We start from the raw sequence: 17,674 nt of genomic DNA on the forward strand, positions 1-17,674 counted from the left end.
GCCAGGGGAGCCCGGCCAAAGGCATGGCCGGGTTGTTCTTGAGAGATGAGTGGCAGGCAGCCGCTCCATTCTTTACTGGGAAGCAGCCCGTGACCAGTAGGGCCAGCAAGTCAAACTCCCCCTAACTGAGCAGGAGGCGGCTCGACGTTCTCGCCCCGTCTCAGCAGTCTGTCTCCCGGCTATTCCCAGGCTCAGCTTCCTAAATCTCTTCGGATCTCCCCTCCCTTAGATAGCCCTGGAGACTTTTGCCGGGAGGTCGGCCGGGTCCCAGGTTCTTCCGCGTCCTGGCTCCGCCCCTGCGTGCTGCCAGAATCGGAGGTTGGGTCGGAGACTTTCTCCTTTTTCCGCCTCCCAGAATCCCCTCTACTCCGTGCCCTCCGTACCCCTAGGGGCAGTGGGGCGTCCGGGCTGTCCCGCTCGCCCCAGGGGAGCGCAGCTGGAGGCCAGATGTGCCGGGGGGAGGGGCCGGAGAGGAAGACTGGACGGGCCCTGGGGCGGGGCGCGCCAAGAAAGTGAAACCGGACGGGGCGGTGAGGGAGGAGGCGCTGACGTCCGCGAGATGGGGAAGTAGTCGGATCCCGAGCCCGTACCCGCCATGGCTCGCCAGGACCCCAGCCCCAGCCGCGCCGTAACGGCCCGAGCCTCGGCCTCGGCCTCGGGCCCCGAGTTGCACGACGTGCCCCTGGTGGCGCTCAACTTTTCGGTGCGCGGGCGCCTGGCGCTCTACCTGAACCCTCCCACCCAGGTGGCGGCCTACTGGCCCGCGCTGGCAGAGGAGCTGGGCTTCCAGTACTTGGAGATCGTCAACTTGCAGGCGGAGCGCGACCCCACCGGCCGCCTTCTGGAAGCCTGGCAGCGGCGCGAGCACGCCACAGTGGGCCGCTTACTTCAGCTGCTGGCCAAGCTCGAGCGCTTCGATGTGCTCAACGACCTGCGGCCCAGCATCGGTGAGGGGCTCCCCGCGGCCGTCTGTCCCCTCTCCCGCCCTCCTCTATCCCCCACCCCTATCCCGTCTCCCTGTCTCCCAGCCTCCTCCCTCTGCTGTTTTTCACTGCCCCGCCCTTCCCTCGCCCTTGGTACTGGCCCTACCGTTCGCCGTCCCTGCCCTGGCCCTGGGACCCTTAGCCATCCCGGCTCCCTAGCGTCCCAATCCATCTCAACGCCATCACAGGGCGTCGGGAAAAGAGAGCCCTGACTATCAGAGGACCTAGTTTGGGAGCACTAAGGTACAGACGATTTGGGTCTAGCTATTTCCCCTTTTGGCCTCGGTTTCTCCCAACGTAACACCGTGACCACCGCCCTTCTCAACGTTACTTCCAGTTCCTGACAGTCTTCGAGACTCTCTCCACTGGCGCCCTGTGTACCCCTACGCCAACCTCTCGTACCCCTACGCCAGCCTCTCCTTCCCCTTCACTGCCCTTCCTTGTCTGTCTCCTTCCACAGGTGTGGGCAAGCTTCTCCCAGATCCAAACCCTGAACGGGCTTACGGGGGACTCCTCCCTTCTTTGCTTGTTGGCCTCTGGGTACCCAATTCGAGGCATTCGGCTGGCCTGCATTAAGCTCCTACTGTGCGCCAGGCGCTGGGGATACAGAGAACGTCAGAAGGGGGGTCCCTGGTCTTAAGGAGCTCCCCGGCTAAGCGGGGAGACACCACCCAAACGAATGTAGACAAACAGGCTCCCCACCCGATAAACTGGGCTTCTTCCCAGAGGAAGGCACTGAGATTAAGCAGGGCTGGGAGAGACTTCAGGTAAGGCGGGACTTTAGCTGAGCCCTGAAGGGAACCAGGGAAGGCAAGAGGCAGAGATCCCGAGGGAGAGAGTTCTGGGAATGGGGGCAACCGGTGAAAACTTGGGATTGGGAGATAGGATGTCCTGTGGGAGAACAGTCACTACATCACCATGGGGGGGGGGCTGAGGAGCGAGGGGGGAGGGGCAGGTTAGGCGGAAGAAGACTGGAAGGCTAAGAAGGGGCTTAGAAGCCGCTGAGAAGCTTGTAGGCTTGATCCCAAGGGTGCTAGGGAGCCACAGCAGCTTACTGAAGAGGGGGGAGAGATGCTTAAACTCCACTTTAGGAAGATCAATTGACGCTGAGTAGGGGGTGGACTAAAGTGGGGAGATATGGAGCCATCGAGGCCAATTGGCAACCCATTACAGTCATCCATTGGTCCATCCATTGGAGGGCCAGCTTCGGGGTGTTTCAGTATCAACAGAAAGGGGGAGGAGCCCAAGAGAAACGCTGCTAAAAAGTTAGGCAACTGATAGGATGTGGATGATTAGGGAGGAAGAGATTGACGTGGGGATGTCTGACAGTGAAGTCTGAATGGGGAAAGACACTGGGTTCCATTTTGAACAAGCTGAGTTTAAGATGCCCAGGAGACGGCAGGTGGGAACATGGAAGCCAGGAGAGAGGTTTAGTGGGGCAAATAGACCTGAGATATGGAGATAAATGAGATTATAGGAGCTGAGGACATCGCCAAGTAAGATAGTATAGAGGAAGAAGAGAAGAGGTCCCATGGGAGAGCTGGCAAAGGACACAGAGGACCTTGAGCTTTTCTCTGGGAGCCCCCAGTTTCCTGCATGTCCTCTAGACCCTCCAGCCCTTAGAGCTGGGAATCTCTAGGCAACTCCAGGGAGCCTTTGGGTCTGGAAAAGGAGACAGGGAGCAGCCAATGATGGATTGGACATGCCCCAGTGGAAAGGGTCACTGCTGACTTAGAGAAGCACGGGAAACAGATAGTCATAGAATCTCCGCATTGGAAAGCATCCCAGAGGGCATTTGGGCCAAACCTCTGCCCAGTACAGGATCCTTGTCTACACCATCTCCAAGTGGTTCTCTTGCCTTCATATGAACACCTTAAGAAGCTCTCTGGTGATGATGGAGATGATGGTGAGAGCCCGCATGCCCAGGCGATGTTGCTAAAGTAGGAGTCAGACCACAGTTCCAGTAGCTCCCTGTCACCTCCAGGATCAAGTATCACATCTTCTGTTTAGTGGACAGAGCCCTTTGTAGGCTCCTTCCCCCCCTCTTTCCATCCTTCTGCCCTCTGTGCACACTGGGATCCTGTGACACTGACCTCGAACACAGCCCCCCATTTCCTAGCTTATGATTGCTTATGACCAATTGTTTCCTATCCCTGGAACACTCTACCTCCTCATCTCCACTTGTTGACTCCCTTCGAGTTCCAGCTTAAAGTCTCCCTTTTGCAATGAGCCTTTCTGGACTCCTCAGTTGTATCTTCCCTCTGAGATTCTCTTCTGTTTATCCTGCATCTCTTCATTCATCTGTTCCTTCAAACTGTAAACAGTTGTTTGCACATTGCCTGGGAGCTCCTACAGGGCAGGGAACTGTCTTTCATCTTTCTTTGTATCTCCAGCACTTATCACAGTGTTTGGCACATAGTAGGTGCTTAATAAATGTTTGCTGACTGTCATCTCTATCACACTTTTTTAAAAAAAACCCTTATCTTCCACCTTAGAATCAATACTCTGTGTTGGTTTTAAGGCAGAAGGGTAGCAAGATCTAGGCAATGAGGGTTAAGTGACTTGCCCAGGGTCACACAGCTAGGAAGTATCTGAGGTCAGATTTGAACCCAGGACCTCCCATCTCTAGACCTGGCTCTCAATCCACTGAACTACCCAATTACCCCCGCTAATTACATTTCTAAAATGCTTTCTAAATATGATCTCACTTGATCTTCACAGTCACCCTCAGTTACAAAGGTATTTTTATCCCTGATTTACAGATGAAGAAACTGAGGCAGAGGGAGGTGAAATGGCCTGTGATCTCACAGCATCTTATAGAAGCATGATCACAGGGTTGGAAGGGCTCTTATAATTCCTTCAGATCAGTAAAGGAAGCACCTGCTGTCTGAAAGTCGTCATACCAAATGGATATAATGACTAAAAACCGAAATGCAGTTATCCTTTCCACATCACAATTTTCTGCATTGTAGTTTCAATATAGCTCAGGTCAGAAGAAGAAATCAAATGGGGATTTGGGCACAGTTTTGTGGAAGCCACAAATGGCACACAAAAGCCAGCAGATGACACAGAAAAAATTTAGAAACTCAGAAATGCATACTTAACCCAATTTTTGCACTAAGGTACTCTAAACAACACCCCATAAGAACAAAAGAAAAATTTCTTCTCTGGTATGAAGGGAGAGCAAAAAAGTTTACATGGATTTTCCAGATCACGGGATCTATACCTCTAATCCCCACGATGTGGAAGGGATAACTGTAAAATTCAAACTATCCCTCTCCTCCAGAAGCTTACCTTCTGTACCTAACTGAGCAGGAATCCTTGACATGGAAATTCTGCTTGGGAAGCCCTAATGATGGGGAGCTCATTACTTATCGAAGCAGCCCATTTCTACTTTTTGTTGTTGAATGCTTTTCAGGCAGGTCTGACCCTTTGTGACCCTATTATGGATTTTCTTGGCAAAGATATGGGAGTGGTTCGCTTCTTCAGCTCATTTTACAGACTAGGAAACTGAGGCAGAAAGGGTGAGGTGCCTTGCCCAGAGTTACATAGCCAGTAAGTATCTGAGGCCAGATTTGACCTCAGGAAGATGAGTCTCCCTGACTCCAGGCCCGGCACGCTATCCGGTTCTCTACCTAACTTGCCTATTTTCCACTTTTGGATGACTCCTACAATGCAGAATGCTAGCCAGCAGAAATCCGTGTCTTTAACTTCCCCCAGTGCTTCCTGCATCTGGGACCAACCAAAGCGAGTCTAAGCCGCCTTCCCCAGAACATCTCCTCTGATTCAGCCGTTGTCTTGGCCTCTATCATTCTTTTGAGGTCTCAAATCTATCCTCCATCCTCGGATCGTGGGCCTCCCACAGGACTGCAGTAGAGGCTCAGTTCTTTCTCAGGTCACCCAATGGGGCTCGCACCCAGTCCACAGCGTGTCCCCAAAGACTATGATTGAAAGACTCTGCGATGATCCTCTGAAATGCAGGGCTTGGATGTCTCGAATTCCTCGGGCCGCCTTGTCAAAGAAGGAGATTGGGTTAAACTGGTAGAGCTTGTTTTTGAGGGATCTCCACTTCCCTTTCCTGGTGCTTCGAAGCCATTCTCCCCTAGCCTCTTCTAGAACCTGGTCGGGCTGAAGTCAGCCTGTGGCCAGAGGCCCATTTTGTTTGTTCATTGGGTAGATCTGGCTGATGGGTGATGCCTGGGCTGGGACAATGCTGGAAGACAGTTTGGTGCAATGGATAGGGCATTGGCCTTGGAGTCGCCACGTGTGACGCTGGGCAAGTCCATTCAACTTTTCTGGGCCTTGATTCCCTCATTTGTAAAATGGGGTAATAAATAAGGCCTGTAGCCAGAAAAACATTGGGCTGTCAGTCAAAAAGTATATATTCGTGGCCTCACATACGCCTAGCTGTGTGACCCTGGGCAAGTCCCATTGCCCAGCCCTTGCTGCTCTTCTGCCTTGGAACCAGTACACCGAGGGAAGGGAAGGATTTAAAACAAATACAAGTTCGTAGATCCTGCCTCTTGGCGTTGGCCTGGCTCCATTCAGATGGCCAGGCACTGGGCGAGGTGACAGGAATATACTGACCAATGAAACAGTCCTTGCCTTCCAGGAGCTTAAAATCAAGCTGGGGGAAGCAGTGTACCGTAGCCAGGCGTGTGCAGACGGGGCTTCATGTGAAGAAGGCGGCTCTTGGGCTGCATCTTGAGGGGAAATGGGGATTCTAAGAGATGGGCGTGAAGATTTCCAGGTGGCAAGGACCGCGGAGGCCATCAAATCCCACCTCCCACCCACCCTCCCCACTCAGCAGCCCCCGAGGGGGCTTTATCTGCGTCCTAGCTTCCAGGGAAGGGTGGCCTGGCGGTGCACCTTGTGAAGGGAGATCGGAGAAGGCAGCTAGGTGGCTCATAGGGTGGAGAACCCTTCAGTTCTAAGATGGAAGGAGAGAGAGAGAGAGAGAGAGAGAGAGAGAGAGAGAGGGAGAGACAGACAGAGACAGAAAGGGGGGGGGAGAGAGGGAGAGACAGACAGAAAGAGAGAGGGGGGAGAGAGAGAGAGGGAGAGACAGACAGAGACAGAAAGAGAGGGGGGGAGAGAGGGAGAGACAGACAGAAAGAGAGGGGGGAGAGAGAGAGGGAGAGGGAGAGACAGACAGAAAGAGAGAGGGGGAAGAGAGAGAGGAAAGAAGGAAGGAAGGAAGGAGGAAAAAGAGAGGAAGGAAGGAAGAAAGAAATGAAGGAAGGAAATGGCAGACTAGGACAGTCGGGGCAGGGAAGCTCCAATGAATATTTTGTCTGCTTTCCTCACAGATGAGGACTGTCAGAAATACCTGAAGAAGAAGGAGCAGGAGGAAGCAGAGAAGCCCTTGCAGGTGCCCAATGTGGACAGCAGCATAGCTCAAACAGCTGAGCTGGCGGGCATCACCACTCTGGATGACCCATTGGGTAATGAATGGGGCAGAGGAAAGAGGAAACCTTGGCAGACTCAGGCGGGCTCATGGTTGTACAGGGCGGTCCACGACCACTGAGCCCCGTGTGGTCTGCTGTCTTTGTGGATGATCTGTGGCAAAGCCAAGCCACCTTCTCCCAGTCTCCTCCACCGGGGTTCTTCCCCCATCCCCTCGTGCCACCATATGACCTCAGGGAGTCTAGACTTCTCATGACGATGATCCGAGCAGATCAGCTCAAGTTTTTAATGAATCCATTGATGTATCATGGAGAGTTTGGCTTCTCGTAAAGACAACTTTACCAGCGATTATTAGAGCAGCTGAAACGGAGGGATTGAGATGTTTACACTGAGGTTAATGGAAATGATTTGCTTGAAGTCGATAGGAATGTCTGTCTGTCTGTCGGTCCGTGCGTGCGTGCGTGCGACCTCAGCAGCCAGGGAAATGGGAGGATGGTGGTGGGGATCTGTCGGGGTTCCTGACCTCTGGCCTTCCTCCCCCTCCCCTCGGCCCCCAGGACAAATGCCAGAAATCTTCGATGCCTTCATCTGCTACTGCCCCAGCGACATCCAGTTTGTCCAGGAGATGATTCAGCACCTGGAACAGTCAGACTGCCGCCTGAAGCTGTGCGTGTTTGATCGGGACGTCCTGCCTGGCACCTGCGTTTGGTCTATCACCAGCGAGCTGATTGAGAAGAGGTCAGTGGGAAGGGGGCAGACCAGAGCCCTGCTCTAGGAGGCACGAGACCCACGTCCTAGTCTCTGCCATGAATTAACTGGGTGGCTCTCGATGGCATCTGAGCCTCAGTGTCCCTATCTGTAAAATGAACAGACTCAGAACTTCCCTGCCTATGTCAGACCGTCACAGACTGTCACTTTTTAGAAGAGACTTTTGAGGGAGTGGGACCAATTGGTTCAGTGGCTCAAAACCAGGTTTAAGGATGGGAGGTCCTGGGTTCAAATCTGGCCTCAAGACACTTCCCAGCTGGGTGACCCTGGGCAAGTCACTTTACCCCCATTGCCTAGCCCTTACCACTCTTCTGCCCTGAAACCAATACCCAGTATTGATTCCAAGACAGAAGGTGTGGTTTTTTGGTTTGTTTTCTTTTTTTAAGAAGAGACTTGAGAGGCCGTGAGTACAGCCCTTCCCAGGACAAGAATCTCCTCTACCCTAGAACCAGGAAGAGGCCTTTCAGCCTTGAGTGAGGGGGGACCCACTCCCCAAAGGCGACCACTTGATTCCACTTTGAACAGCTCTAATTGTTAGTTCTTTGTATCGAGCCCAAATCTCCTGCTCTGCAGTCTCAATGTACTGTTGTGAGGTCAGTCATGTGAACATCCGCACTGAACTGATGAAGGTAAAAGACGAGCAAAGGGCATTCAGAGGCAAAGGATCTGGATTCTAATCTTGCCCCAAAGCTCCTGTTGACAGTCAGACGGTGTGCAGGTCACAGCCTCTCTAAGCCTTAGTTTCCTCTTCTATAAAATAAAGGGCTTGGCCCCGATGACCTCAAAGATTCCTTTCAGCTCTAAATCTGGGACTGTAAAGAGAGGCAGCATGGCTGAGTGGAGAGAGAGCTGACCTTGGAGTCAGGAAGCCATGGGTTCAGGTCCTACCTCTGACACCTCCCGGCTGAGAGAGGGGAGAAGGCACTGAACTTCTCAAGGACGACGCTTAACATCGAAGATGAATTGATTTAGACCAGCAAAGGGAGATTCTTCCCTGAGAGTTTCTCCCACTGATGAAGACCAGTGAAGGAGGGAACAAAACAAGGATTTATTAAGCTTCTTCTCTGTCCAGGCACCATGCTAAGCACTTTATATTAGCTCATTTGGTCTTCACAACAACCCTGCTATTATTATCCCCACTTTACAGTTGAGAAAACTGAGGCAGAGGGAGATTAAGTGACTTGTCCAGAGTGTCTGAGGCCAGACTTGAACTAGAGGCTCCCTGACCACAGGCCCAGTGCCTGAACCACTAAGCTGCAATAGTAGCTTCCAAACTGCCTCTGCTTCTCTCCAGGTGTCGCAGGATGGTCGTTGTAGTTTCAGATGAATATCTGCAGAGCAATGAATGTGACTTCCAGACCAAGTTTGCCCTTAGCCTGGGTCCAGGTAAGCATCCCCTGGGACCTGCCTGAGAGAGGAGCTTTATGGGTTCTGGGAGCATGGGGCATAGAGCCAGGACTGAGGAGAGACAGACAGAGAAGGAGGGAGAAGGGTGGAGAGGAGAGACACAGAGAAAAAGAGAAAAGGAGAGAGACAGGAGGGAGAGGGAGGAGGGAGGGGAGGAAAGGAGGAAGAGAGAAATGGAGAAAGAGACAGAGGAAGAAAGGAAGAAGAGAGATGGGAAGGGAGAGGGAGAAGGGAAAAGGGGGAGAAGGGAGGGGAGGAAAGGAGGAGGAGAGAAATGGAGAGACAGAGGAAGAAAGGAAGAAGAGAGATGGGAAGGGAGAGGGAGAAGGGAAAAGGGGGAGAAGGGAGGGGAGGAAAGGAGGAGGAGAGAAATGGAGAAAGAGACAGAGGAAGAAAGGAAGAAGAGAGATGGGAAGGGAGAGGGAGAAGGGGAAAAGGGGAGAAGGGAGGGGAGGAAAGGAGGAGGAGAGAAATGGAGAAAGAGACAGAGGAAGAAAGGAAGAAGAGAGATGGGAAGAGAGAGGGAGAAGGGGAAAAGGGGAGAAGGGAGGGGAAAGAAAGGAGGAGAGAAATGGAGAAAGAGACAGAGGAAGAAAGGAAGAAGAGAGATGGGAAGGGAGAGGGAGAAGGGAAAAGGGGGAGAAGGGAGGGGAGGAAAGGAGGAGGAGAGAAATGGAGAAAGAGACAGAGGAAGAAAGGAAGAAGAGAGATGGGGAGAGGGAGAAGGGGAAAAGGGGAGAAGGGAGGGGAGGAAAGGAGGAGGAGAGAAATGGAGAAAGAGACAGAGGAAGAAAGGAGAGGAAGGGAGAGGGAGAAGGGAAGAGAGAGAGAGACGCAGGAAGATAGAGAAAAAGAGAGACAGAAACAGCAGAGAGAGGTGAGGGGGGGAGAGAGACAGAGATGGGGGGGGGGACAGAGAGACAGAGGGAGAGAGAGACAAAGAGACTCAGACAGAGAGAGAGAGAGATCCAGAACATCTTCCTTCATTCAATCAGGTGACCTCCCTATGCCCCCATTTCCCAGCCACCCATTAGAATGTGGGCACCTGTAGGGCAGTGACTCTTTTGCTTGGTTGCCTGGCCCCTGGAGAGTGCTTAATAAATGCTTTAATCTACTATATTAAGCATCTCTTCCATACAAGATTCCGAGTGGCCAGAGGCCCCTTCTGGAAAAGCAGGGCCCTACTGGGTGATTTTTGATGTGAGGGGATGTTCTCTTCTGTGTCCTACCCACTGGGGTCAGACGAACTACTAGGGCCAGGGCTGGCCCCAGTGGGGGAAGGAGAGGGTTAGGCCAGGCCCAAACTCGGTGCGTTCAGGTTTCTGAATGTGCACAGATGTGTCCGAACATCACTGACAGCCACACTGGGCTACTTTTTCATACTCTCTCGGTTTGGAATCTCTTTATTCTTTTTTTTAATTAAATGTGTTTTGATTCTTTTCATTCTTAACCCCTTCAATGAGGTCCTTAGTTAAGAAAAGCAAAAGAGCTCCTGCTGCCTTCCCTTCTCTAAACAATGAATGAATGAAAGGATGAGTGAGTGAAAGAGCAATTATTAAGCACCTTCTAGAGGTGCAAAGTCTCTGTCCTTCTGGAGTTTGCATTCTAAAGGGGGGCAGAGCACCTATTGGAGAGCACCTAGTGGAGTGGCTGGGGCAGGGAGTCCTGGCCTTAGTCCAGCCAGAAGGCAACTCAATATCAGGCCCTTTCCAGAAGCCCTGGGAGCATGGATTGGGCTAGTGTTTCCAGAGCAAAAGCTAGAAAGGGGTGGGGGTGGGGGGAGTAACAGGATGGTTGGCAAGTGCCTGAACTGGCCTGGGTTTCCTTGGATGGAAAAATGGAAAAAATGTGAACATGGTTTAGGGCCAGCTAGCAAAGGTGGCTTAGGCAAGTTGGTCCCCAGCAATAGTAGTAATGGTCATCGTTGTCATGGTGGTATGTAGGTGTCCTTGGTTAGCCTTTGCCCTGCTCTGTTCTCTGGCACCCTTCTTGGTTTTTTAAAACTCTTCTCTTCCTTCCATCTTAGACTCAACACTGTAATGGTTCCAAAGCAGAAGAGTGGTCAGGGCTAGGCAATGGAGGTGAAGTGACTTGCCCAGGGTCACACAGCTGGGCAGTATCTAAGGCCAGATTGGAACCTCCTGTATCCTGGCCCGGCTCTCAATCCACTGAGCCACCCAGCTGTTCCATCTCATGATTCATTTTTCATCTGCTTGGAGTCCGGCTTCGTCTTCTAAATCTTTTCATTTATTCACTCAATCATGCCAGATCAGTCTCAGGGCTGATGTCAGCGTCCCCACAGAGGAATGCATGGTTTCTGGGAGTGTGGTCTAGGGACTGCTGTTCTGTGGGAGAAGGGACCCAGCTAAGTCCAGGATTGCTGGTGTAAGCAAAAGCCAAATTCAAAGAGTCAGGGTTGGTCTGTGTCCTTTGGAGTAGGAAATGTGGTTGTGTCAATGTGCCTGCTCTGCCCTGTGCCCACCTGGTGAGCCCTTATTGTGTGCCAGCCCTGTGTGTGGTGCCCTCGGCCCCTGCCCTCCTGGTTTGCTGACCCTGCTTCTTTTGCAGGGACTCGCCAGAAGCGTCTGATTCCTGTCAAGTACAAGGAGATGAAGAAGGAATTCCCCAGCATCCTGCGTTTTATCACCATCTGTGACTACACCAACCCTTGCACCAAGAGCTGGTTTTGGCCACGGCTCGCCAAAGCTCTTTCCCTGCCCTGAAGCGCCCTGCAGTGTGAGGTCACCCACAGTTTCACTCTTGGATGAGGGCCTCCAAAGACTGCCTGACCCTTCAGGGGTTGCGGCAAAGCCTTGCTTCTGTCTGGCCAAAGCTACGCCCACAGACGCAGCCGAAGTCTGTATCGCATGTTGTCTCCTGTCTGCAGCTATGTTGAGTTTCGTACGTGGGATACTCTAAATCCATCGTATGACCATAAGTGAACCGTAGGGAGATGCCCGAGGCAGCGAGTGGCTAGAGGATTTGCTCCAGGTCACACAACTAGTAAGTGTTAGAGGCCGGTTTTGAACCCAGGTCATCGTGGCTTCAAGCCTTGAGCTTTATCCACTACGTCATGATGCCTACTGGTTGAGTAGCCCTTAAAAAAAGGAAAAAAAAAAGAGAGAGTTTGACTGGCTTGTTTTGAAAGAACAAGTCTTGGAGATACCTTGTGTGGAAAGCTACGGAAACAAGGATCACTGTTTCCGTTTCTAAATGCCTACGAATCACCTCTTTAATAATCCCTTCGAGAACTTTACAGGGAATTGAGATTGAGTTCCCCAATCCAGAGTTTGAAGCATCCACCTTCTTCCCCTTTTCTGAAAATCAGGACAACATCTGCCTATCTCCAGGCGGGCCTCACCTCTCATTTCCCATGATTCCTCAAATGGATTGCAGTCACATCCACCAGTTGTCTTGGCGTACAGTTCGTCTGGGGCCGGGTGGCCTTGAATTCTTTAGGGGCAGTTGTGTGCTCCTTTATTATGTTTTCATTTTCCTTGGGATTTGATGAATCATTTCCTTCATTCATAGTGTGGATATCATTCTCTCCAGTAGAGAAACCAGAAGCAGATGACTAGTACTGGCCAAATGTAAGAGACTAGTGCATCCAGAATACCTCTTGGATATGCCACCTTCCCTCACAGTCCCCACCCTCTGCCCCAGAGAGGGAAGGTCGATGTAGGTTCCCCACGGAATTAGCCTGACTGTTGTTGGTGGTGCCAAGCTCAAGGGACAGCCACTAATAGCTAGAAAAGGAGGACAGCTGCTTACTCAGTAAATACCCCTTTATACTATGGAGCCCCAAGTAGGAATTTTTGCACCTGAGGGACCCACCGGCAATCACCCCTGAAAAGTATGAATATAAGGTACTTGCTTGCAGTTAGAGATGGGCAGGACATGGCCCCATGGCAGTGGGGAGATTAAGACCCCATGACACTGGTAGATTTGTTGTTGGAGGGGTGCTAGGGAGTAGGAAGTAGCAGGGTATCAAAGAGAAGTAGCTCTTTCCAGATAGCTTCCTAACTAGGTTCTAAGCTCTGCTGTTTACAGCGGTGAAAGGACTTCAAGTCCTGATTGGGTGCCCTCTAAGTTCAGCATCCTGGGACAAAGCTCTGATCTCCTCCCCCCTAGTTCTGCTCTTTAGGTTCAGTGTGTGGCATCTCAGTGTCCATGATGCTGGGGTCCTTCATGGCAACCCCTTATGTGAATATTTCACTGCTGTATTGTTACTACCAACCATCCTATCCCAGAAGTAAGATACTTATTTCTCCCTCTAAGAGTAAGGCGACTCTGATGATTGTTTCCAATTCAAAGGAGCATATTCCTTGCTGCTAGAACAAACCTGAACTCAGCACTGGGGCAACTAGGCTCTTCTCTTTGGCTACTCCATTAAGAGGTGGCAGGACAAGTGGCAAGGAATGGGCCCAGAGCAGGAGGCACAAAATGTGTCCTCAAAAGCCATCGGGAAGCCTAGGAGAGATGAGAATCAGCTGGGCCAGTGGGTTGAGCCAAGAGCATATCTGGGACATGGTGGCTGCAAGGGGAAAGGAAACTTCTTTTGAAATTAATTATTATTTCTAGCTAATCTCACTTGTGTCTATACTGCTGAACTGAAAATGTTCAGATTTTATCACCATGGGAAAAAAGCTCTAGTTGCCTCACCTTAGTTGTGGCTCTGGTGGAAGGTTTGTTGGGGACAAATGGGGGACCACATTGAGAACATTTTGAAAGTTGTTAGGAGAAAAAGGAGAAGTCATATTATCAGCAGCACTTCCTCTGAAACACTGTATTTAAGCTTTTGACCTCTGCCTTCTGAGAGTTGCTTCACAGCTCACCAAAGTCAGCAGATTCTGGCTCTACCCTAGCTGGGGAGCTCCAAAGCTGGCTATACTGGTTTTTCTGAATTAAAGAGGATTCCATAAGGAATGGAAAGAGCCTGAGACTAGAAGTCAGAGCCCAGTGGCCCTGCCTGGGCTTTATAGACAGCAAGCATTTATTAGGCACCAACCATGTGCCAGGCACTGTGCTAAGACCTGGGAGATGACTACAAGCAAAAAGAAAGACCATTCCCTGCTCTCAAGGAGCTTGTATCCTAATGGAGGAGTCAGCTCATCAAAGGGGACTGTAAGGTGTCAGGGCTACCCATATAGGGGAATGGGGGCAAAGTTAAGAGAGTCAAGAAGTACAGCTCAAGGGTAATGACGCAAGACCATCTTTGGTCTACTCTCAAAATGTAGTTCCTGAAAGGAACTTGCCAATGGGCAAAAGAGACCTTTGTGGTAAAGGGATATTGCATTGGGAGAAGGCCCTAGGCACTGAGGGAAGTTCTAGGGCAAGGCAGAACCTGAGGTATGGTGGCAAAGCCCTTATATAAGAAGCAGAGTTCTTTAGGCCTTCATCCCCAAAATGGAGATCCCAAAAGGAACTCGCCAATGGGGAAAGATGGCTGACATGGAAGAGAGAGATTGCAGGTTGAGAAACCCCCAGGCAAAGTGAGGGAGGTTCCAGGATGCGAGGGCAGCTGAGCCAGGGTGACTGACCATGTAACTGTGAACAATTTGCTCCCCTCTCTGGGCCTCAGTTTCTTCGTTTGTAAAATGACATAGCTTGTGTTGGCCAGTTGACTTCTAATCTTTTTTTTTTTTTAGAATACTTACAAATTGGAGACTGTGATCCCAAAGCAGAAGGACACTGGTATGAGAATTGGCATGCCTACAGGTTAACTAGCCTGGGCTCTCACCTTTTTTAAAAAAGGTACTTTTCCCTCTGCTTTTGTTTTCTGTATCACAGTCATTTCGGGACAGATTCTCCTTTCCTTTGCTTCCTCACTGCAAATGGAAAACTCTGTTACCAGAAAACCAGTTAAGTAAAACTATGGACCACATCTGACAAGGTATACAACATTCTGCCCCAGCAGTCTCTCACCTATTCAGAGAAGGGAGGTCTGTGTTCCTAGGTTTGGCCTCTTTAGAAATCCGTTCTTTTCTGTTCTTGTGATCCCTTTTACTACTTAGAAAGATACCAGTAGATTGAGTAAATGCTGGAATTGGAAAGAAATCTAGTGGTTGTCCAATCCAGCCTCTCTCTAAGGAAAAAGAGGAAGAATTGGGCCCTGGAGAGTTGACGTTCCCAAGAATTCCTCACCAAGCCTTGGGGGAGCTTCACTTTGGCCTTTGTGGCCCCATGGCTGCTATAGCCCTTGGCATGTAGTAGGCACTTAATACTGCAGGTAGCAGCAAGAGGCGGGCAGGGAGGGCACGGTTACACTTATTTTATGAAATGGGAATCTGAGGTCAATGGGAAGACTAGGTTTCGCCTAGAAACTGATACTGGATGTATTAGATGCTTAAAAAATTTAAGCTGTACATTATGGCTATTTGGGCCTTCATGTACCACCTTCTTTTCCTACTCTTTGTCTATGGAAATGTTCGTTTTGGTCAGTCAGAATCGGTTTGTTAAAAGAATAAATCGGTTTTTTTAATAGATGAGTAACACGTAGGACCTGAGCTAGGTAGGGTCACGATGGCCTTGGACTTGGCGTTTGGGTCAGGATAAGAAGCCAGTTGGTTCAGAATCCCCCCAGCAAAGTGAGGGAGGTTTAAGGATGAGAGGGCATCCGAGCCAGGGTGACTGGCCATGTAACTATGAGCAATTTGCTCCCCTCTCTGGGCCTCAGTTTCTTCATTTGTAAAATGACATAGCTTGTGTTGGCCAGTTGACTTCTGATCTTTTTTTTTTTAGAATACTTACAAATTGGAGACTGTGATCCCAAAGCAGAAGGACACTGGTATGAGAATTGGCATGCCTACAGATTAACTAGCCTGGGCTCTCGCCCTTCTTAAAAAAATGCTCTTGTTTTCTGTATCACAGTCATTTCGGGACAGATTCTCCTTTCCTTTGCTTCCCCACTGCAAATGGAAAACTGTTACAAGAAAAACAGTTGAGGAAAAATATCTCCCACATCCACATTGACCACATCTGACAAGGTATACAACATTCTGCCCCAGCAGTCTCCCACCTATTCAGAGAAGGGAGACCTGGGTTCTAATCTGATAGTGGGAGATGGGCTCTTGGCCCTGCCCAGCTTATCTAGTTATTGGGAGGAAAGCACTGTGGAACAATCCTGAAAGCCCTAGAGAAGGTGAAGTTGATTCCATTAAAGTTTCCACAATGGAGGCAGCTAGGTGGCTCAGTGGAAGGAGAGGTAGACCTAGAGATAAAAGGTCCTGGATTCAAATTTTACCTCAGACACTAGTTGTGTGATCCTGGGCAAGTCATATTGTTGAGCCCTTACCACACAGTGTTGATCTTAAGACAGAAGGTAAGGGTTTAAAAAAAAGAAAAAAGTGAAATGACTTGTCCAAGGTTACACAGCTATTAAGTAAGAGCTGAGATTTGCACCAGGACCTCACAACTCCAAATCCAAAGCTCTCTTAACGGACCATGCTACCCCCATGCAGGGTTTTGCTGAGATCCACTGACCAGGGAAATACAAGTCTGTGGCACAGTAGAAGGTGTCATGGCCAGTGGGACATATGGTCCTTTTAATTCCATTCACTACTTAGACTTCTATGATGCTGAGACCATTGGGAAAAGGTAGGGCAGGGAAAGATGGAAGTTGGGTTAAACCATTCCTTGTGTTCCAGGATGTACTGTTCCCCTTCAGCAGCCTGGGAGATGCCTCTCAAAGGCACGATTGAGTGGAAAATCTGGAAATAAAGCAGGGCTAAAATCTCACACAACTGAGGTTCTACTGCAGGTATTTCTCCAGTGATGGAGATGGCCCATGGTCTCCACCTCAGGTTCTCTTTCTCACCACCCTTTCGTGTCCCTCAGAAATCTCATTTCTTCCTTGGGTATTTCTCGCACTCGGCCAATGGCCAAATTTAGCAGACGTGTTGGCCCAATTCAGCAATTGGGTGGGGCCTCTGATACAAGATAGGAAAATGATATAGATAAACAGCCCCCCAAAGCCCAGCAGCTCTTTGATGATTGGATACATGGATTTCCCCAAAAAACATGGGCATTTCCACCCATAATTTCAGAAGTGAAATCAAATCTCTGCTCCCATTGCCTCTGGAAAGGGTGGATTACTGAACTTTGGAGGTTCTACTTGATTCTTTGTTGGGCACTGAGATAAAATTATTCCTCTGATGCTCACTGCCTGTGTGATCTTGGGCAAGTCACTTAAAACTCCTCAGGTCTCCGTTTTCCTCATCTGCAAAATCAGACAGTTGTTTTAGATCATCTCCAAGGTCACTTCTAACTAAATTTATGATCCTATATCCATAGACAAATTGCTTCTCTATCCCTCAGTCCTTGAAGGGAAGGCAATGAAAAGGAAGAAACAAGCATTTATTAAGTCCCTACAATGTGCCAGATACTGTGCTGGGCACTTTAGAAATATCTCATTTGATTTTTGCAACAACCACGGCAAGTAGGTATGGCGATGATCCCCATTTTACAGATGAGGAAACAGAAGAGGCTGCGAGGAGCTCTGGGTCACACAGGTAGTAATAAGTTTCTGAGCTTCCTAATTCCAGGCTCAAAGCTCTAGCACTGAGCCATGTAGCTGTGTTAGCAGCAGTGCTGAGAATAGCTTTTACTTTGTCCCTCCTAGGCCCAAAGGGGTGATGGATGACTTGTAAAGCCTGCTTTTAATGACTGTAACTCGCCTGGGGTGGGGGATCATGGGGGAAAAGGTGTGGCAGGGAATGTGGAGAGAAGTCCCTTTCCCTTGGTCTCCTTTTACATGAGTGGGACTCATTCCTGTATTCTGCTCAGTTGTCTGTTTGTTATAAATTGGCCTGGTTTGTATTTGTCATAAACATTGTGTAGCCAACCTGGACATCGTGTTCCTTTTTTTCCGCACTCTCGATGTTTAGAAAAACATTGATTAGGAAGATTCTTTCTAGCTCAGGGTTGGGAGATCCATCCCCATGGCCTGTTGTTAGATAATCTTCTCTAATGGAAGACCAATAACATTACTAGCCATTTATTTATCTACAACTTAAACCAATGCCAGATCCAATGGTTAAACTAAAATCAATCAAATATTAAGTGCCTACTATGTGCCAGGCACTGGGGATATAAGTTCAAAGAATGAAACA

General features: G+C 49.9%; 1 protein-coding gene across 1 annotated transcript; it reads left to right on the plus strand.

Annotated features, from left to right (window-relative positions):
* The first annotated feature begins 241 nt into the window (after nucleotides 1–241).
* MYD88 (MYD88 innate immune signal transduction adaptor) lies at nucleotides 242–17,412 on the plus strand. Its single transcript, XM_056804205.1, has 5 exons — nucleotides 242–947; nucleotides 6,293–6,427; nucleotides 6,947–7,127; nucleotides 8,452–8,543; nucleotides 11,133–17,412. The coding sequence occupies exons 1-5, from the start codon at nucleotides 596–598 to the stop codon at nucleotides 11,285–11,287; spliced, it is 915 nt and encodes a 304-aa protein (XP_056660183.1). The 5' UTR covers nucleotides 242–595; the 3' UTR covers nucleotides 11,288–17,412.
* The last annotated feature ends 262 nt before the right edge of the window (nucleotides 17,413–17,674 follow it).

Source organism: Monodelphis domestica, chromosome 7 (assembly GCF_027887165.1).
Source record: "Monodelphis domestica isolate mMonDom1 chromosome 7, mMonDom1.pri, whole genome shotgun sequence".
Taxonomy (NCBI): Eukaryota; Metazoa; Chordata; class Mammalia; order Didelphimorphia; family Didelphidae; genus Monodelphis; species Monodelphis domestica.

Excerpts from the sequence above, each read along its gene's own strand:
- MYD88 (XM_056804205.1), top strand. The coding sequence starts at position 596 with ATGGCTCGCCAGGACCCCAGCCCCAGCCGCGCCGTAACGGCCCGAGCC. Across the intron at positions 948-6,292 it reads CGACCTGCGGCCCAGCATCG|ATGAGGACTGTCAGAAATAC; the intron begins GTGAGGGGCTCC and ends CTTTCCTCACAG. Across the intron at positions 7,128-8,451 it reads AGCGAGCTGATTGAGAAGAG|GTGTCGCAGGATGGTCGTTG; the intron begins GTCAGTGGGAAG and ends GCTTCTCTCCAG.